This window comes from Felis catus, chromosome F1 (genome assembly GCF_018350175.1).
Source record: "Felis catus isolate Fca126 chromosome F1, F.catus_Fca126_mat1.0, whole genome shotgun sequence".
Classification (NCBI taxonomy): Eukaryota; Metazoa; Chordata; class Mammalia; order Carnivora; family Felidae; genus Felis; species Felis catus.
This window is the reverse complement of record NC_058384.1, coordinates 66,685,908-66,706,149: the sequence shown is the minus strand read 5'-3', so window position 1 is coordinate 66,706,149 and position 20,242 is coordinate 66,685,908. Positions and strand designations below refer to the sequence as shown.

The 20,242-nt window shown below is 60.8% G+C and overlaps 1 protein-coding gene across 11 annotated transcripts in view; it reads right to left on the bottom strand.

Moving 5' to 3' along the window:
• Positions 1-20,242, bottom strand: part of ARHGEF11 (Rho guanine nucleotide exchange factor 11) — an 87,013-nt gene that overhangs the window by 15,775 nt on the left and 50,996 nt on the right. For 6 of the 11 annotated variants that reach the window (XM_023247568.2, XM_023247561.2, XM_023247563.2 and 3 more), the window contains 18 exons: positions 19,977-20,026; positions 19,244-19,301; positions 18,351-18,529; positions 17,595-17,666; positions 13,278-13,397; positions 11,825-11,870; positions 11,271-11,347; positions 10,184-10,321; positions 8,441-8,515; positions 8,130-8,231; positions 7,137-7,235; positions 6,112-6,154; positions 5,010-5,106; positions 4,753-4,875; positions 2,730-2,753; positions 1,576-1,720; positions 1,181-1,280; positions 366-395 (listed from right to left, as the gene is read on the bottom strand). In XM_023247568.2, coding sequence (XP_023103336.2) covers positions 366-395; positions 1,181-1,280; positions 1,576-1,720; positions 2,730-2,753; positions 4,753-4,875; positions 5,010-5,106; positions 6,112-6,154; positions 7,137-7,235; positions 8,130-8,231; positions 8,441-8,515; positions 10,184-10,321; positions 11,271-11,347; positions 11,825-11,870; positions 13,278-13,397; positions 17,595-17,666; positions 18,351-18,529; positions 19,244-19,301; positions 19,977-20,026 — 1,578 coding nt within the window. The remainder of the gene's footprint in view (positions 1-365; positions 396-1,180; positions 1,281-1,575; positions 1,721-2,729; positions 2,754-4,752; positions 4,876-5,009; positions 5,107-6,111; positions 6,155-7,136; positions 7,236-8,129; positions 8,232-8,440; positions 8,516-10,183; positions 10,322-11,270; positions 11,348-11,824; positions 11,871-13,277; positions 13,398-17,594; positions 17,667-18,350; positions 18,530-19,243; positions 19,302-19,976; positions 20,027-20,242) is intronic. The other 5 variants (XM_023247562.2, XM_023247564.2, XM_023247567.2 and 2 more) reach the window with 3 other exon arrangements.

The following is a 20,242-nucleotide window of genomic DNA, read 5'->3' as shown; positions in this document are numbered from 1 at the left end:
AACCCCACATAACTCTCAAAAATGAGAATTTTTGTTATTTCAGTCGAGACAAAAACCTGAGAAGCTCGTGCAGGACGTTTTAATGTGTGAAGGCCTCCCTCGTGTACACGGAGCCCTGGACCTTCGGAGCCCGTTCCCTGAGATGTGAGACAGGGACAGGGCGGGGCCGAGGGCGGGGAGGCTGGCCTCCGTGACACCGCCAGGAGCGGCCCCCTGTGGAGGCAGCGGGAGCAGGAGGGAGGCACACGGAAGACAGCGACGGAGTGACGGGACGGGGGACGGGGAAAAAGGACAGGCGGACAGACTAGAGAGATGGAAACTCAAAGCTAATGCAAAGAAAAACCCACAGAAAATGGTCCTTTTACCTTCCACAGGGGACAAGGGAATATGAAATGCTAAAAGAAAACAAACAAAAACAAAAGTAAACCATGAAAAGTCAAATTAACGTCTCCAGAGTCAAAACAAAACTTACACCAAGCTGGAAAATGAAAAACGAATGGCAAAAATCAGGTCTGATCTAGAAGAGTCCCCCCTTCCGCAGCCCCCAGGCAGCAATGTCAGAAAAGGCCACCGGCCCACCCACCCCACAGCCCTTCCCAGACTCCCCAGACTAACACTGGGGTCTGAAGACGCCGACCGGGAGGCCAGCAGGAAGTTCCAGACTGGCGACAGGCTTAACCGAGTTTCAGGTGAGTGGCAGCATCGGGGGTGTCGCTGGGCCCCCCACCTCCCACTCCACATCTAGTTCTGCTTAGCAGTAAGTCAGACTTCCCATCGAGGGCCCACAATTGCTCCCAACACACCTCAGGGGCACAGACGGAGCCCACTGGTGAAGGTGAAGGGAGCATTTACTGTCAACAGGGCGGCCTTGCCAGGCGGGAATATTCCTCCGCGTGGCTGCTCGGTAGCTATAACTGCCCTGAGCTCCTAGACTAAGGCCCGGGGACCGGCATGGCCTCCTTGGCTCGGAAGCGTCATCTGCACCTCGAGGAGCCTGCACGCGGTGTGGCAAGGGGACAATGAGCAGCACTGAGCGGGAGCTGTGGTCTCAGAGGGCGGGTGGGCGTGCGGCTGCCGGGACAGGGAACACCCTCTGCCAGCGGCCCGGTCGGTGACGGGGCTGCCGCCCCTGCCCGAGGCCACTGCCCCCCCCCCCCCCCCCCCCCCACCGTGTACTCACTGCTCTGCGAAGAGCCTTTGGGCTTCCCGATGTACTTGAGGATAGGGTTTCGCCTCTTGTCCTCCAAGGCTTCCTTGTCTTTCTTGGAATTGCTGCTCTGCTGGGACAGGAGACACCAGCTTTGGAGAAGGTCCCAATCCCCAGACTTAGCCACTCATCCCCGCCACTGCCCCCCAGACCCGCCCTGAACGGCTAACTGCAAAGCAGACTCCTGCTTGCTCCCGAACCAGCACACGTGCGCCTGGGCCGGGTTTGAGCTCGTCTGTGGGTTCTCACGGACTCCCCACGCAAAGGCAGCGAGGGTCAGGCGCAGTCGTGAGTCATGAGTGGCTTTCCCGGGTTGGCCTCATGCAGAGACCCGCACCAGAGGACTCTTGTCCAGGTAGTTCTGTCACCTTCTTGGTCTTTGGGAAGAAGGGCAGCCACTTGTCCTTGTCAGGAGCTGCCTGAGCCTTTTCGGCTGCGCCGGAAGGCCGTGCCTCTCGAAGACGGAGCCCGGCGTGGCTCATGTAGGTATTGAGGGCGAAGTCCATGGGGGCGCTGTGAGACGGGAAGCAGATGGTCGGTCAGAAAGCTCGAGCTGTGCCCGCCAACAGGCGGAAGGGCCGGAACCCCGCTCCGAACAATCTCCAAACTACCACCCGGGGGGGTGACAAAGGGAGAGTTCTGGGTCAGGGTGTTTGGAAGGAGCCCTGGAATTCTCAAGGGGGGGCACAGAAGGACTCTTGGCTAGCAGGAGTCCTGGGAGAGACCTAATTCTCTCCCTAAGTGGAACTCTTCCTGAAGGGGGGAGAGCGGCCAGCAGCAGGATGTGGCCGGTCCCTACAACGTAAGCCAACAAGCCGGCAGGCCTGGAACCGACTGAGGCCCACGGCCACGGTCCTCGGGCATCCACGTGCGGCGGGGTGGCAGGGAAAAGGGGAGAAATGCCGGCTTGCCTCTGCCTTCACCACCTTCCCAGCCCTGGCACCAAGAGAGAGATGCAACGGAGCCGCCACGGGCCACACGTGGAACCGTCCAGAGCTGTGTCTGGAAGCGGATCTGGCCCTGGATTCAGGAGGCAGGTCGGGCCCTCTGGGCACTCGGTGCAGCAGGGGCTCCGGCCCCTCCTCCACAACCGCCCTGGCCTGCCTTCCTCCGGCTCAAGCGTGCGCACACTCTTCGACGCTGGCTGCTTGAGGAGCGGACACGCATACCGGCTGCGGAAACCCCATAACCTGTGCCAGAGAGGAGAGGCATCGCGCCCCGGCCCCCCGACAAGGGCTGCTGACGCAGGCCGGTCCTGTCACCAGCACTTCACGGTGGCTCAGAGGTGAAAGCCTGAGGGAGACGCAGAGCTAAGGCGGAGGTGGGGAGGCCGGCTATGTGCACGGTGGGGTGAGGGCAGACCCTTGCCCCAGGCGGCGGCCCCAAGCGGCAGGGGCCTGGACCTCACGAGCCGCTGTTACGGTTATGCGACACCCGGGGCCGTGGCTGGACACACTGTGACCTCGATGCTCAGGGCGCCCTGTGCCCAGAAGGATGGCAAACGCACCGCACGCTCACTCACCTCCTGTCCTCCTCGTACTTGGACCTGGAACAAAAGGAAGGAGCCATGACGTGCACGTACGGCACAGGCGCGTTGGCCGCGCAGACACGGAGGACGGGGGCGGTGGGGGCGGGGAGGCCAGACCTCGACTCCGGTCTCAGCTCTGAGCCCACGTGGGGCTCGGGAGGCGAGAGCGCTCACCCCCTTGGGGGCCTCGGCACAGGGACTGAGAGGTCCTTCCCGCTGAAGGGGGACGTGGCCAGCACTGTGACGTGATCATGGAGGAAGGGGCCCGTCCTCGCCCAGCCAAACTCGACCGAAGGGCTGGGCTGACGCAGAGCTGGAGGAGGGCGGGTGGCCCCTCGAGAGCCGACCCAGAGAGACCGTCCCACACGGCGGTGGAGGCAGCAACGGCCAGCTGAGGGGGCACGATGGGCCAGGCGCTATTCTAAGCTATTCACAAGCTGATCGAGATCTCAAAGCTCCCGGTGAGGAGGTGTTAGATCTCCGTCAGTGAGGCTGAAGCTTCCCATAGAGACCACCCCGAGCGGGGTGCCCACTGTAACAGGCCAGGGAAACTGAGGCCCACAAAGATCCAGGGCTTGGCTGAAGGTCAGGGGGTTATTCCCAGGAATACGCCCCTGTGTGATGTCTGCAGTCCTGTCTCTCCTCTGCCAGACTTAGCCTGCGGCCGCACCTCCAGGGTGACGTCTAACACGGACCTCAGACTCAACGTGCCCACCTCAGACTGCCCCCCACACAGCCGCCCTGATCCCGGCTGATGGCACCTCGTCCTTTCTGCCGTGTAGGCACAAACCGTGGGGTCTTCCCCGACCCACACTCAGTTTTTAGGAGATGCCCATTTGCTCTACTGTTAGGATACACGTGGGACACCGACCGCGTCTCACCGCGTGCCCCAGCCCTGCCCGGTCCAAGCCCCACCGCGTGGGTTCCCGTGCGGCCCCTCCCTGCCACGGACAGGGAAAACCAGAGGCCGCACAACCGTCCTCAGGCTCTGCGGCTGCCCTCCCGTCACCTCTCTGACTTCAGCACCCACCTTCTCTATCTGCTCTGGTCTCCGCTGCTCCCCACACGTCAAGCACGTGCCTACTTTGCCCTGCCTCTTCCCCCCAGCGGTCTTCAAGGATGACGGTCCCACTTTCTTCAGTTGCTTAAATGTTACTGGGGGGGGGGGAGGGGAGGCTCGCCCTGGCCGCCCTATTTAAAACCGTCACCCGCTGGCTCTGGTGCGCCCGACCCCTTCCGCCAGCCTGCTCTGTCCCCCTCGTTGTCTCCAACGCGTTACAGGCCTTCCTTATTTCTTGCACATTGCTCTCTCTTCCCCCTATGACGTGAGCACCACAGAAACTGTTGTTTTGGTCACTAACACGTCCCGAGAGCCCAGAACGAACTCCGCACGTGTTGCTGCATCGAATGGCAGCGTGAACAGAGACTCCGGAGACAGTCTCGTCCACCTTTTGTCATTTTATAGCTGAGACCAGGGTCCCAGAGCACTGAGTGGAGAAGCCCCTAAGTCTGATGTGTCCCCACAAAGTCACGCGGGTGGCGCTGGGAAGACGGGACAGGAGAGGCACGGCCACCGCAGCTGAGCCGAAGTTCCTGACCAGGTTAGTCAGGCCGGTCTTCTGACGCCCAACTGAGATGATTAGTTGAGAATCGTTCACCCTCCCGCCCGCCAGCCGGTCTGCCTCCTGAGGGCCCACGTGTGGCCCTCGTGCCAGGGTCCCTGTGACCCTACAGACAGGAGGCAGCACGGTCAGGAAGAGGGCTCGGAAGGGGAGCAGAAAGCTCCGGGGGGAGCCGCGGAGTCCCGCGGCCCCGTGAAATGCCGACAGTCTCGCCTGAGCAAGGCAGCAGGTGAGCCGGGCCCTCCGCACCTTCCGGGGGGAGGATCCGGCAGACGTCGTGGGGGGAGAGGCCGGCGAGCAGACGCACAGGACACTCGCGTTTGTTCGGCACTTCCGGGTGGCGTTGCGGGGGGGGGTGGGGGGTGGGGGTGGGGGTGGGGTGGTGGTGCACTCACAGGATGTCTCCCAGGGCAGCCAGCTGCTTCTCGGCCACTTGGCGTTCTCGGAGAGGGTCGCCGTCCAGGTCCAGCAGGTCATTCTCACCGTACAGACTGCCCAGCCCCAGGGTGCGCTTCGTTCTAAGACAGACAAAGCAGGCGCACACGCGTGCTCACAGACGCCCGGAAACAGCGAGGCAAATGCGCTCACGAGAGACGCTCGTCACAGGGGACAGATGGGTGAGGACGCAGAGGGAGCGGGGGGGACCCACAACCTGTAGTCCTGGATCTGCTCCTGGATCTCGGGCATGGCCGCCTCCTGGGCTTCCCGGAGGGCAGCGCGGACGTCCTCGCTGCTGCGCAGACGTGAGTCTGGTGGGAACCCAGGGAAGGAGAAATGGGGTGTCGGGAGAGGGGGCCATGCCTGCTGAGCCCCCTGAGTCCTGGACCCACCAGGCCACTCCCGAATCCAGGACTGGACTCCTGTTGTCCAGGTCCCAAGGCAAGCACAAAAACATTTTCTGGATGATCTAGGCTCTGTCATGTGGACAAATGAAACCCCGTCTATGATCAGGGGCCCAGGGGCTGCCCTCTGATGCCACAGTGCAAACCCCTCATTCTTCGTGGCCACCGGGCCAGGGCGCGAGGCCGAGAAAGGCAAGCACTTCACATGAAGCCCCGACTCCCCAGCGGAACCTGGACGGTGTCGGTCCCGCTCCCCCAGCAGCTTCACGCGGTCGAGGGACTCTACCCTCTGGCCTCAGGCCACAAGGCACGCTTTCCAAAGGCAGCGTGGGACGCCTGTTCTCTAGAAAGCTGCCTGGGACCCGCTTCTCAGGCTGACACCCTCTTATGCCGCCTTCCCTCAGCTCTCCTATCGCGACTAGAGAACGAGATGGGGACAGAGCAATCACTGGCCGGCAGGGTCCTCACCGGGCCAAACGCCGGCAGCATCAGAGAGGAATTCACAGAGACAAAAATACTCCAGAGATCCCGACCCGAGGTGGGATGGAGTGAGGCCCCGGTTTCTGGAGTTTCAAGAATTCCCCCAGGGATTCCGGTGATGGACCAGGCTTAGGAATCCCTCAAGTCCAACTGCCCTTTCGTACAGATGGCCCCGCTGGGCCCAGGAAGGTCCCGGGGAAGGCTGGCAGAAACGAGCTCAGGTCTGACGGGGGCACGTACTCCCGGGATGGGCTCCCCAGGCAGGGCCTGTCCCGTTGCGCAGCCCGTCAGCCATCGTGAGGCGCTCAGGGGGAACCGCCCCTGCTTTCCCTCCTAGAGGAGGGCTTCCCAGGGATGGGGCCCATGTGCCCTCTGTGCTCTGCAGCCTCCCACGGCCCAGGACGAGAGCAGCTGGCCAGTAAACTGACTTACCGATTTCAGTCTGCAACACCTCTGGGACCTTCACTCTCAGTGGCTAGGAAAGACAAGAGTGGGGGCGGGGGCAGTGAGGCCCACAGCCCAGGGTACGTGGGAGACGTCGCACGGTGGCAGGGAGGACTGGAACACCCCTTCTCTCCTTCCCGGACACCCGGCCCACCGTCCTCTCCTCCGCCCCCTCGTAAGCCTGCACTCGAGCATGAAGCTACAAGGCGAGCTGGGCCACCTTCTGGGGCACATGTAGGCTTCCCACTTTGCTTCAAGGACATGGGGTGCATGGGACGCACAGCTGCTGACTCAGCAGCAAGGGAGCAAGCTTTACTGGGCCGTCTCTGCTCCCTCAGGTTACCGAGTGTCCCAGCGAGCGGAGAGCAGAGGGACTGACCGCGGGGACAGGCCGGTTCTGCAACCCCCACAGGGTGCGGCCGGCAGCGGCCGCCCCCCTCCAGACCCGCTAGAGGGAACAGGTGTGGAAGTCTTGAGAAGGACACTTTACTCCCAGTCTCAGGAATCCTGCGAGCTTATGTTTTGGAACTGAGAGACTGAAGTCGTTTGGGCATCAGCGTAGCCGCTCACACTGGAGAGTCCGTAAGGCATTGCCCTGTGCAGGCAGGTGCCGCTGCAGCCCGGCCCTGTCCACACGGGCGCGCGCTCTCGGCCTCCTCCCCGGGAACCCTGCTCCGGGCTGGGCACGAGAGCCCCTAGGTCAGTGAGCCCAGACACGGAGCCAGCACCGATCTAGGGGACAGGAATCAGGGTTTGGCACCAGCTCCTTCTCTCTCCAAATGTTTGGAGAGGCCACGTGCATTCTACCTGGCCACACGCAGAACAAAGGGGCCAGGAGAGGAGCTCAGGGTTGAGAGCCGGGCCGGGAACAGGACCCAGGAGCCGTCCGTCAGCCCCACCTTCCCCTGAAGAACGGTTTCCATCCAGCCTGAATGTATGGCTTCATTTTTCCTCTGCTCCGAGTGGCCCCCAGGAGTACAGTAAAATTGTAATTCAATCCACGACTGCCTTACCGCGTTTTTCTCTAAGAAAATATTCCAGATGTCTTTTCCCAAGCTTCGGGAATCCTTGGGGTTTGTCTGCTGATAAACTTCGGCACACAAGTAAAAAAGCTAGGAGGAGAGAGAAGGGGGCTGGAGCGGTGGTTCTCAGTGGCCCCCCTCCGTGGAGGAGTGATTTTGCCTCCAAGGGACAATGAGCGGGCGGTGCCTGGAGACACCTGTGACCCTTCCCTGGAGAGGTGCTGGGGCACCTCGTGGGCAGAGCCTAGTGGCGCAGCTGAGATGGGAAGATGCACAGGACGGCCCCCCAGCAAAAACTCCTACAGCTCAACGCCACCACGCTGGGGCGGAGAAACCCTGGCCTGGAGTCTCAGAACCCTCTGAGTTCTGCCCACCCGCTTGCAACACAGGCACCCTATCTGTGCGTCCTCCACACTCGGCATTTTGCCTCGTGCTGGTCTGTATCTTGTGTACTACGGGCCGGTGTTCTACTTCTGTCTGTGATGTGCCCGGACTTCACTCCGGAGTCTCTGGGACACAGCACGTGGGCCCCACACACCGGTGCTCCTGGCCCCGAAGGCAAACAGTGCTCTGTGCCTCCTGAGGGACACGACACCGCCCCCTCGTGCCCATCCCCTTCCGAGCGGCTGAGCAGCAGGGGAGAAGCTGCTGAGGCCGCCGGCCCCGAGCCCTGTCCCAGGGCGCCCCTTCCCCATACAGCCCGCTGTCATCTCTGTCACCTTGCCCCTCCGCTAAGCCTCCCTGTGGTAAGGTCTCGTGTCTGCAAGGCCAGGCTCTCATGTCCTCAGGGTTCACGACTCCAGGATGACCGTCTCCCCCAAGCGGACCGAGAACGATGGCGGCTCCCCTGGCCTCCCTCTCCCCGCGCCTCCCTACGCTCCGGACGTGCTTGGCGGGGCACAGTCCCTCCCGCCTGACCCGCACCTTCTTCCCTATTTGCCTCTGTCCTCGAGCTGCCTGCCGGCGCCCACGGATCGGACTTACCAGCGGGCTGGGGTCCGCCTGAGAGAAGATGTACCGCAGGAAAACCCCCAGGTGGGCCGGCCGGGCCTTCAGCTTCTCGAGGTCCTGGAATATGATGTCGCTCTGGAAGGCAGACGCATGGGCGTGGCTGCGGTGCGCAGAGGCAGGATACAGCAGCATGGCCTGCGGCCTCGCCCCACCTCCCCCGCCGCCCGGGTCTGCAGGCTTCGGCGCCCACCCTGGGCCCCTCACGGCCGGTGTGGGTCTAACGGCTTCTAGTCAACAGCAGCCAGTGCGACAATGACGAAAGCAGGGAGTCAGGGAACCGTTACCTCGTTGTTGAAATAACCCGGGTCACAGTCTTCCTCTGGGCCAATAATTAAAGGCTTTGGGCTTTGGTCTGTGCCCTGCGGAGAGAGTCCAGATGCAGGGAGGTCAGGGGACACGGATCCAGGCCCCACACCACATCTGTGTGGTGACGGCATGGCACCAGTGAGGAGGACCGTGTGTGTCTGGCGAGAGCGCTGGCATCTCCCCACCTCCCCTGGTCTCAGAGGGCAGACCACAGCCTCCAGCGCCCGGAGTCAAGTTCCTCTGGGTGGGGAGGCCTGGGCATGTGCATGCGGAGACAGGAAGTGAGAGAAGGCGCTCTTCCTGTTTGCGAAAGACCCTGGGACGCAGTGCCAGCTCCTGCCGCCGCGGCCTGGGGCTCTGTTGGTCCCTTCGGCGGCCATGTCCACGTCCAGCACGGCGCCCACGGTGGCCCGGTCTCCGTCACAGGACAGCTTGGAGCCACCTCTGCCTCCTTGAGCAGGATGGGACGGAGCTGACCGTTCCCCCAGCCGGCTCAAGGGTCTACGGCAGGCCTCCACCACCTGCCTAAATTCCAGACTTCTGAGCATGGCGTTCTCCCCTTCCTCCTCACGCCTGTTTTACTAGAAGCCCAACCCCTAACTGGTGTGTGGTCCGTGTCAGGTACAACGAGAGTTCATTCTGCACAGACGTGTCAGACGCTTCACTGGACAAGCTTTCTCCTGAAGGTTCCATGAACTTCCAAAGCTTTTCTACCAACGTTTTCCACTGAATTCAATCTGCCTCATTTCCAGGCATTCCCCAACACAGGCCCTGCTCTGGAGCCCGTCTGGACCACTTACGCCCACTTTGCCCACTTTCTTCCAGGCCTAACATGCCCTCCCACCCGACTTGCTCAAGGGGTTTTTCCTGACAGCGCCTTTCAAAAACTCACTCACCCTGCTCTCCTGCTATTTGCAGACTCTTCGCTCAGAATGACAGTCAAAGAACGTGAGACCCAGAAGGTACGTCAGAGATCAGCGTGGCGCTCGCTGACAAATGAAAACGTGAGGCCCGGACAGACTGAACGCGGGGGCAGCTGCCTCTGCATTTCTCAGACACATCCTGGGCTGCCTCCTCTCCTGTAACACCTGGGTCTCTGCATCCCTCGGGGTCCAGGATCCCCAGGGATGGCGGCTGGCCACTTCTGGGCCCTCGACAGCCCAGACCCTCGGCAAGCTTTCTGCGCTGAGCCCAGAACCCTCTTCCCGGGTCTCCCCTCCTGGTTCTATTCTTGGGGGCAGCGCTTCCAAATCAGGTTTTCAGGACCCTGGGGCCACAGGACTTGCCCCGGGGTAGGGGGGACGCTGACGGGCGCAGGTCCCGGGGGAACTGAGCTTTTGCCTGTTTGTGGTACCAGGGTGCCAAATAAGAATAAGATTTTGTGTAAGAAAAAGGATTTTGCTGCAGAAAGAGAAAACTGAGGAGTAGTGTTCTGGAGAAAGACTGCACAAATCTATCTGTTGCTGTACACAGACGGCTGTCTGTCCCTCGGGCGTCCCTTCCCTTCCCTGCACACGTATTCAGCGTCTTCACACAGCCCGAGACAGCGTTCAGACATCCACTCAAGCCACGTTCGTCCTTCCGTCTTGTTCTCTAGGCAAAAGTCTATCAGGAAGCGGGTGTGGCCAGAGGGGTCCAGGCCACGCACTGGAATGTGGTTCTGAAGGAGGGAAGGAGGGGAGGAGGGGAGGGAGAGCCGCAGGGGGCTCTGGACCCCTCACCTGGTCGCTGGCGCCGGGCACTGGTGCGTCTGAGCCCTGCCGCCGATGGTGCTGGGCCACCCTGGCCACGATCACAGGGGAGGTTCGGGGACTGTCCAGCCCAGGGTCCGACAGTGCCGAGTTCCGATTCTTCAGCACCTAGAGGAACAGAGAGCCCACCCGGAAACTCACGCTCCGCTCGTGTGGTGAGGCTCATGCCCGGTGGCGCACGCGCACTCCCCAGTGCTTCCTCCGCGCCCGCCACGACTCTGGGCCCGCGTTAGGCGCGCCGGGCTCGATGCTCACAACCGTCCTTTGAGGCAGATACTACCACCCCTCCGCTTCTCACATAAGGAAATCGAGACTCGGGAAGGTCATGAGATTTGCCGAAGGTGGGGACCCGGCCATGGGTATTCCCTGAGGTCAACCCAGCGCACAGCCTTCCTCTCTAAGCCAGGTCGCCTCTCTGACACCCGGCCCTCAGGATACCTGGAACGCATCCTGGGTCCTGTAAGGACACGCTAATACAATTCCAACTATTACTTAGAATTACGGTGCAAGTGTGTTAATTAACCTGGCTCAGCAGCTATCTTACAGACATCGTGATTACTTCTTCCGTTCACTTGCACTTTCAGCTTGCAAGTTTATTTCTGCAATTTACATATGCAAATAGAGAACAGCTGGGAGGTAACGCTGGGCCAGAACCCGAAAGTCTTCTGACCGCTGCAGAAAAGATGAGCTGTTCAAGGACAGTGAGGTCTGTGAAAGAGAGAGGGGACGCCGCTCTGCCTCGGCCGGCTCGGGGTGTCCACCTGAGAGGGAGACCCGTGTGTGCGGTCAGGCCGCGGTTTTCGCGGACAGGCTCTGCTCCCTCACGCCCAGAGGCTCCCCACACGTCGTCCGCCTTCCTCCGCCGATTCTTTACGGAACGGAAGGCGGCTCCGACAGCCCCGCACGCAGGGCGCACGTGCAGCCCCTTCCGTGCCCAGAGCACAGCGACGAGAACCCTTGGAGCCGGGAGCGCGCACAGACGGCAGGACCTGTGGGTGCCCGGAGAGCGGACGCCGACGGTGGTTTCAGACGGGGCTGGCCCCCTGTGGGCACTCACCTCGCCGAGGGAGGGGAAGCGCTCTGCCCCAGAGTCCAAGCCGCTGTCCCCCTCCTGGGAATCCAGAGAGAGCCGGCCTGGGAAGGAGACAGATGACACGGAAGGTGGCATCGTGGCCTGGGGGGCCCGTGGGCAGGGTAGGGGGGCGAAGTGCCACCTTCCCTCCTTTCCGGGTTTCCCTCAGGTCAGATGCTCTACACCCGGCTCTCACCCACCAGTGTGCCTGTGCCCGGGCCACGTCAGTCCCGGAATGAGACTCTGCTGCGCCAGATCACCGAGAGTCTTGCCCCCAACCCCAGTGTGGCCTCCCAACGGCCTGACTGCTGTTCCTCTGTCACAGTTCCTCTCTGGTCCGCAGCCGTCGGTGCTGCGGTCACGCACTCCCGTCTACCGACCGAGCCGCCCCCGCTGCCCCTGTGCGTGGATGTCGTTTTCTCTCCCTATGCTTGTGCCCGGAGCAGGGCCTCCAGTCAGTCTTTCCTGAACCTGCCCCAGGGGGAGGGGACAGTGAGTAAGGAACCCGGACCAGAGTATGGAGAGCTGGGCCGACTTACCTTCTGACGACCTCTGGCCGGTGTCACCGTACAGGGACAGCAGGTCCTAAAAAACAAAGGTGCCGAGGGTGGCGAGTTCTGCAAGCCTCTCTCCTACTTGTTCCCTCCTCCAGCCACCCCTCCCCTCATCTCCGCAGACAGTATCTGCCGCAGCGAGCGGCTGCTTCTGATTTGTTGCCTTAAAAATGCCCAGACTGGGGAGCCATTGCATCGTGGGTAGCCGGGAGGATGGTGGAAGGGGAGAAATTCTTCAAACCCACGGATTTGCCACCCCGGACCTCAAAGCATCTACTGCCTCGGTTGGGCTGGACGCAGAAGGAGCTTCCCGCCAGGAAAGCTGGTGACTGAGGGCAGCGGAGGAGGGCTGGCCTCTAACTGCCGCTGACCGACAGACAGGACGGGGCTGGGGGGATGGGACTATGGTGATAGAGCTCGGCTGCTCGGGAAGCCCGCCCTTCTAGATCTCGTCTAGGCTTTCGGGAAGCCCGAGGCAGGGACAGCTCTCTGCCATAACCGAGGAGCCCAGAGACCTCACGTGACGTGGCCAAGCTACGCAGCAGGAAAACTGACGCCGGGGCTGGCGACCCGACCCACCACCCCGCAGAGCACACGGGTGTGGACAGCGGCAGGGGCACGCTTCTCTCCCGCAATACCGCCCCGCTCCAGCAGGCCCTGCTGTGACCTCCGTTCTACAGACAAAGACACCGAGCCTCCTGGGAAGTACGGAGCCTGCCCAAGTCTTACAGAAGGCGAGCACAGAACCGGAGCTCCTACCAGCCATGCGACACTGACTGTCCTTCAGAAGACACAACGGTTCAAATTTGACTAGCCTGCGGTTCCCAGACATTTTGATCTGGATGCTCTAAAGAAGAAAGAAGGTCATCCTCCAACAAGTTCTACCAGCTTTGGCAAAACTATCCTTGGAGATCTTAAAGTTTCTGGCGGGTTCCTTCTTATTTACCCAAAGAGTTAAGGCCTGATGGAGATTCAGACGGATGCTAATAACAAAGCCCTTGACTAGGACAGGTAAGGACACTCCTCTCTGGAAACTCCGTTTACGCAAAACGGTCAGCGCTGTGGGTCCCTCACTTGGGCTGACGTGCAAAGTGCTGGGACGGGGGCTGAAAGGAGCCTCCAGACGTGCGCCGTGTGAGATCGCTCAGGGACAGCCGTCAGCTCCAAGGACAGCACTGGGGAGCAGGTGACAGGGAGACTGAAGCCAAGGGCCCGACTTAGTTCGTGCGTTTCCTTCCGTCGCAGGTTCATCGGGGGCAGGAAGGGGCCCTTTGGCGCTAAAGAAAGAATTGCTGCCCTCTGTTCCCTGTAGAGTCCTGGACGCTTACTGGTCAGCCCCGGGTCCTGCACAGCTCCAGAAGCCCATCCGGGCTCTCCGCGCTCTGCCCCCCGGGCCGTCTGCGCGGCACCCGCCTGGAGCCCAGCCTGCGTCACTCACCGCCGAGCCACCCGTCTCCTGCTGGATCTTCCGCTGTAACTGAGTGACGCGCCTCCGGGCGCCCTCCATCTGTTCTTCCAGCGGGCTGGCGGGGTTCCGGCTGTACACCTCGCAGATCCGCTGGGGATGGGCGAGGGTGACGGGGGAAGGCAGAAGGTGGTTAGTGGAGGACAGACAACTCACGGGGGCAGGGAACGGGGAGTCACCCCACAACAAAGAGAAGAGACGGGAGCTCTCTGCCTTCGGGAGATGCACGTTAGGAGGAGGGAGAGGTGTGGAGGCGGTGAGGGCACAGGCGATGCTGGAGAGGGACGGCAGGAAGGCCCGGCAGTCTCTCCCTCTCCTGCTCCAGGGGCGGATGCACAGCGTCCCCGTGGAGCAGCCGGATGTGCGTGCCCGGCTGGACGCTCACCCGGCGCGCTTACAGCCTGGGCTGTGCGCTCGGGGAGGCTGGACTTGAACTCTGCCACCCGTGCTCACTAGCTGCGTAGACCCGCAAGCTGGACCGGGTCCTCGCGGATAAAACGGGGACAGCTGGGACACCTGAACGCCATCGCGTCCATGAGGACTCAGCGGGAGCAGCTACTGTAATTTCACTCCGGAAGGAAGTGTTGGCTCGCAATTAAACAAGATGGTGGGTGCACACGTTCTCGAAGCTCATCTGAGGCCCCCCTGCCACCTGCCAACCGCATTTTACACCCCCCCACTTCTCGTTCCATCCCGTCCGAGCCGCCCAGCACACGACATCACATCCCGGGCCCGGCCCTTGGAGAAGCCCTGCTTCCAGCTCCCCGGACTCTGCTGAGACGCCGCTCATGCCCTCGGGCTCCCCGCCAGTGGCTCCTTCCCCCCATCCTGCGAGCACACGAGCCCTTCCGTCAGTTATGACTACCCTCAGCCCTTTCACCCTCCATCCACGGACACATCTCCAGACACGGGTCCACCCCCGGGGCCAGACCCTGCTGCCCGCAAATGATCTGACTGCTACTCCTCCAAGGAGCCCGATGACCCAAGGCCAAAGCCAGAGGCCTGGCCCCAGCCGTCACCTCTCCAGCGCCCCCTCCTCGGACAGCCGCCCCGGTGCCCCCCACCCTCCCTCACAGCTGCCCGCGGCCTCGCCTGGTCTCCGCCCCGCCTTGCGTGCCAGCCATGCCAGTGCAGGACACGCATGTGCAGGGACACGTGGCGTGGCCCTGGCCTTTAAGGAACTCAGTCCCGCAGGGAGGAGGACAGATAATTGAAATCTGAATGTAACAGCAACCATAGCAGCGATGTTACGGGCGGGTGCGTGTGCGGTAAGAGCACCGGATCATCATGTTCTACCCCTGCGCGCGCTCCTCCTCTGGCCCCGGCACCCTGGGTGACACCACCCGGTCCCCACTTTCAACTACCAGCTTGGGCTGAGGATGCCTGAACCTCTGTCCCAACCCTGCCTTCTCCCTTGAGGCTCAACCCTGTCACGTCCACCGGCCGGGTCCACGGCCTTTTTATCTGAACGTCGCACGGTCAACCGAAGCTGACCTTCATTTCCTGCCCCTGGACCCGCCCCGCTCCTCTGCCTCTGAGATGTCCCCGTGGCCCCCCGTGGCCTTCTGGTGTGTCCACGCACGGAACACGCATCTCCGTGGAGACTGCCGGTCTGGAGGTGTGATCACTCCCCTGTTCAAAACCCTGACCAATCCCACGGTCTTCAGAATAAACCCCAAGCTCAGACGGAATTCTAGGCCCAAAGTACGTTCCAGAGTGAAACAGACCGAACCCAAACTCAAGGGCCACCTCAGGAAGCCTGCTCTGATTACGGCATGATTATTCCTTCTTTTGGGCTTCTGTGCCCTCAAAAACCATTGTAAAAGCTGTCGACACGTGATTCACGTAACGTAACCCTCACCGTTTTAAAGTGCCCAATTCAGTGGCCTGGAGCGCCTTCGCAGAGCATACAAGTCGCCGTGTAACTCCCGAACGCGGCTACCACCCGACAGGACGGCGGTCACTCTCAACTTCTCCCCTCCTCCACCCCCGAAACCACTAATTTACTTTCTCTCTTTACAGACTTCCCTATTTGGGACTTGCACGTAAATGTCATCCTACAGCCTGTGGCCTTCTGTGCCTGGCTCTCTCACGAGCAACACGCGTTCGGGGTCCCCGTGCTGTGCAGCGTGTGTCCGACCTTGTTATGGCCGAGAGCCATCCCACTGTACGGACAGACCACCTCCGTTTACCAACGACTTTTGGCTTGTTTCCACTTTGGGGCCGTTATGACCAATGGTACGAAGAACGTTCGCGTACAGGTTTCTGCCCGGATGTGTGTTTTCAGTCCTCTCGGGTTGTACCCGGGAGTGGAATCGATGCATCTGTGATCCTCTGCGCTTAGGATCTGGAAGAATTGCCAAGCCGTTTTCCACAGCGGCTGCGTGCCTGCACATCCCCCCCGCAATGGTGGGAACAGATGAGCATAACGAGCACGCAGACAAAATACACAGGCTACTGCCACCAACAACTGTTACTTTCTGTTATTCTGGCTCTAACCACCCTAATGGGTGCGGAGCAGAGCTGTGGGGCTTTGATCGCGTCACCCTAACGACGGATGATGTGGAGCGTCTTTTCACGAGCTTATTGGCCATCTCTACGTTTTCTTTACTGACTGTCTATTCAAATCTTTGCCCAACTTTTAAAGGCGCTCACGTTGTCTTTTTTACTATTAAGTTTTGAGAGTCCTTTACACGGTCTGGTACTAGGCCCTTCCTGGACATACGAGTTGCAAGTATTTTCTCCATTCTGCGGGCTGTCTTTTCACTTTCTTGACAGTGTTCTTTGATGCACGAAGGTTTTGAATTTGGATGAAGTTCAATTTATTTTATTTTATGTTTTTCGCTGTTTCTACTTCTGGTGTTTTACCTAAGAAAACGTTGCCTAATCCAAGGTCGTGAAGACTCGTACCTATGTTTTCTTTTTAAGTTTTATTTATTTATTTTGAGAGGAGGGGGGTAGTGAGCATATGTGCGAGATGGAGGAGGAGCAGAGAGAGAGAGAGAGAGAGAGAGAGAATCCCAAGCAGTCTCCATGCTGTCGGCACAGAGCCCAGTGTGGGCTTCAATCCCATGAACCCTGAGATCACGACCTGAGCCGAAGACAGATGCTTAACTGACTGGGCCGCCCAGGCGCCCCGAGAGTTTTGCAGTTTCAAAAAATAGTTTTAGTTCTTACATGTGAGTCTTTGAGCGGTTTGGAATGAATTCTGGGAATCGTGTGAGGTATGGGTCCATGTCCCTTCTCTGCGTGCGGACGGCCAGGTGGCCCAGCACTGGTTGTAGACCCTGTCCACTAAATGGTCTTGGCATCTGTCAAAAACCAACTGACTATATTTGTACGGTTTAATTTCTGGACTGTGACTTCTCTTCTCCTGATGTGTAGGCCTGTCCTGATCACCGTGTGACACGAACACACTTAAGTACCTCTACGTGTTATAACGTGGGGGAAGCTGTACCTCCCTTGATCCGCCGACCCCCTGCTGGAGTACAAGCGCCACGAGGAAAGAGCATCTCTCATTTGTCTCTGTGCCGACATCGCTGTGCTCCACCCCGCCACACAGATTCCATGCCCGCTGAACCCAGGAGTCCGTCTTCACGTGTGCGTGCCTTTGGCTGACGCGGTCCGTTCACCGCGGTCCCTCCGCATTGGTTCCGCCCACAGAAGTCCCTCTTGGAGGCCTCTCTCTGGTGTCCCTGCGTCTCCTGTCATTCACCAACTGCTCTCTTCCGCGTCCCCTACCAACTGGCCCATCGGGCTACGAATCTCCTCCGTCAGCACAGCCGCGTCGCGGGCAAGACGCGCCTCATCTTTCGGTCTCTGAACGCTGCCCGACAACAGGGCTTTCCGTGCAGCGAACGCTCACGGCGACGTGAACTGAAACGGAGGGGCCGGGCCAGGACCTGGCTGCCCGCCACAGCGAGAGCGCATCACCCCCGCCCCCGCCTGAACCTCACTCTGCACCCCTCCCACCGACGGGGCCCCCACCCGCCCCGCCTCCCTCCCCAGAGAGCCCGAGGCCTGGCTCAGCTCTGGTGCTCCCTGGCTGTGCTCTCCTCGCCCGTCACCTGCTGGCGCGGGGCCTGCGGATCTACTATTCCGACCTGACCAGGAGCTCTGGTCCCTATTCCCCTTCTCAGCCGGGCTGCGCAGTCACGAATCCCACGGCCCACGAGGTCCAGCTGGTAGGTAGGGTTTGGCCGTGACGGGCTGCGCGCCCGGAGTGAGGTCGTGCGCTTGGCTGCGGGTTTCGCTACGGCCGCGGCCAGTCGCCCTGAGCAGGGGCCTTACCTGTAACTCCTTTTCCTCCTGCTTCAGCATATTCCGAAGGATCTGGGTGGCATGTTTTTGGAATTCGGGATCCTGGGAACGGAGCATAGGACAGGTGAGGGCTGGGAACAGCCCCGCGGCTTAATTTTCCTCTACCTGCTGATTTCTCAGGCGAGAAAAGCCACCACGGCAGCCTGGGCCGCGCGGGCGTGGGAGTGACACTCGGCCCCTCACTTCCCTCAGGGCTTCTACTGCGGAGTTTCCTAGAAGCCTTGGCCGTAACCACCTCTGCTGTCCAACGGCTCCCAGGTCTCCTGGGACTTCTGCTCTGCCTTCCTCCCCACTGGCGGTCCCGTCCCGTCTCCCAACTACGCCCTCTCCGTCCTCTTAGCTCCTGTCCCGGGTCCGCCCCCTCCTGGTGTCTGTCCTTTCTCAATTCTCTGCCTACAGCAGGGCTCCATGTCCCCCTCCTCCCCAGTGTATTCCACAGTCTCGCAGCAACGGCTGGGGGTGCGGGGGAGCTGTGGAGCAGGGCCCTTGAGGGCCTCCTCGGGGTCTCCCCCATTTAGGAGGCACGAGCCCACTGCTGTCTGGAAAGACCGATGCGTTTGCGTGGAAGGGGGACACTAAGGATGCGGTGGCCGCTTTCTGGCAGCCAGCCTCTCTCTGCTCTGCTTTCTGACAGGCTTCACGGATCTCTGGCTTGTCTTCTCACCAGAACACTGAGCTACAACCTGCCTTCCTCCCCACGGATGACAGCTGAGGAGGGGAGCTCACCTGCAGTGGTTTGGGCCCCGTGATGTGCTGTGGAGGGGGCGGAGGCGGAGGCGGAGGCGGCGGTGGGACCGTGGGGGCGACTCGGGGGGCTCCGGCTGGGGCTGGGTCCTGCTGCAGCCCAGAGACGCTGACGGATGAGGGGGAAGAGCCCAGGAGGGTCAGCGCAACGTAGGCACCAGCTGGAGGAAGACAGACAAGGAGAGGCTTGCTCGCGGCACCTTGTTCTGGACGGCAGACACTCAAGCTACAGAGGGGTCCTGCTTCTCCTTGCGCGGAGCTTAAAATTCTGCAGATAAAATTCTCTGCACTTTAACGCCCTGTCATCCCTAATCCCAGCTCACTGGCCCTGCGTTCCTTCCCTTCCTTCACGTGGAACGCTCAACCACAGTCCCACCGGGATACGTGGCCGCACTCCCCAGCGGCCACCTGTCCAGCTCTCATGACATTCAGCCGAGCCCCTGGCACACAGGAGGCATGCGGAAGCTAGCCACCCCCCCCCCCCCCCCCCCCAACTCTTTCCTCAAATCTGTTGCTTCTGTTTCATTACCTGGGCAGGCCTGACTGTTGTGTCTTCCTGGCTACAAACAGGGTGTTTCTGCTTCCCTTCCCCCCAGATAGGAAACCAATGAGAAAGGCTGTCTGCGGGGGGACAGGCAGTGAATGGTACTGGAGGGGCCCGATATGGATATGGTCCACACGGGCGTGTAGGGAGACAAGAGGCCACTGTCTGCACGTGCAGTGACCACAGGGAACGGGGGCAGGTCCAGCGGATCAGGATTAAAGACGTGACCCCGGCTGCCTCTGTCACATACAAAGGAGGCCCCGGGTCAGGGGGCCTGCCCCCACAGCCCACCTGGTCCCCTACTTGCTGTGCTCGGCTCTCTCCAACTCACATTTGATAAGCTTTACCACCTCCAGGTGGGAGCTGTTGGTCACCATGGTGCCATTCACCTGTTGGGGGACAGATGCTATTAAGTAACCAGATGGATGCACAGAATCCTTCTCAAGTTTGCAATGTCACTCCTTCAAAGCCATTTTCCAGTGCTCTCCAGACACCTCTGGTCACTTGTTTACTCTGTTCTCATCTGCCGTACGTTCTGTCCTCCCAGGCAGTCTGTGAGGATCCAGGGATGAGACCTGCAGCTTCATCTGTTATTTCTGGTAGGTTCCATACCAGCTACCTGTCCGCACTCCTGTCACCTGCCCCAGCCTGTGTCCTCCTCACGAGAGGACCGAGGGATCTCCTCGTCTAGGATCTCCTGAGCACGTCTAGGACTCTGTGCTGGGTGGACAGGGCGGGCAGGTGACAGCAGGTGGCAGCTGGCCAGGACCTGAGAGGTCAGTGCAGCGTGGGGACAGAATCCTAAGGCACTGGGCCCCTCGCTGGCCTCAGCCTCTCCGTCTTAACTATATTTTTGTTGTTTGTTAAATGAATGGAAAGATAAAACCCATCCCAGAAGCTCGGTTGCTTAGAGTCAAGAAGGGCCGAGGATGGGGCTCCTAGAGGCTGCCCCTGCTGCCAGGCACACCCCGGCTCCTCTCGTGGCCCCACCCCCAACCCGGGGGCCCCTGGTGGCAGCGAGGCCTGAGGGTGCAGGTGCCGGACAGAAGGGGCGGGGCACTCACTTTGATGATCCGGTCGCCTTCTTTGACACCAGCTCTCATGGCTGCCCCTCCTGTAGGGAGACAACCTGGTCAGCAGAGCCCGGCCACCCTCCCCAGAGGTCACTGACCCTGCCCTGAGGTCCCTCCGACTTGTCTTCTCAGCCCCTTGTGTCAGGACCTCAAAAGCCAGGGGTGCCTCTTGTCCTGCTCCAGTGACCAGACTTCCAGAGGCCAGACCATGGTGCTGGAGAGGCAGGCCGGGCTCCGGGGAGTGGACGTGCGCTTTA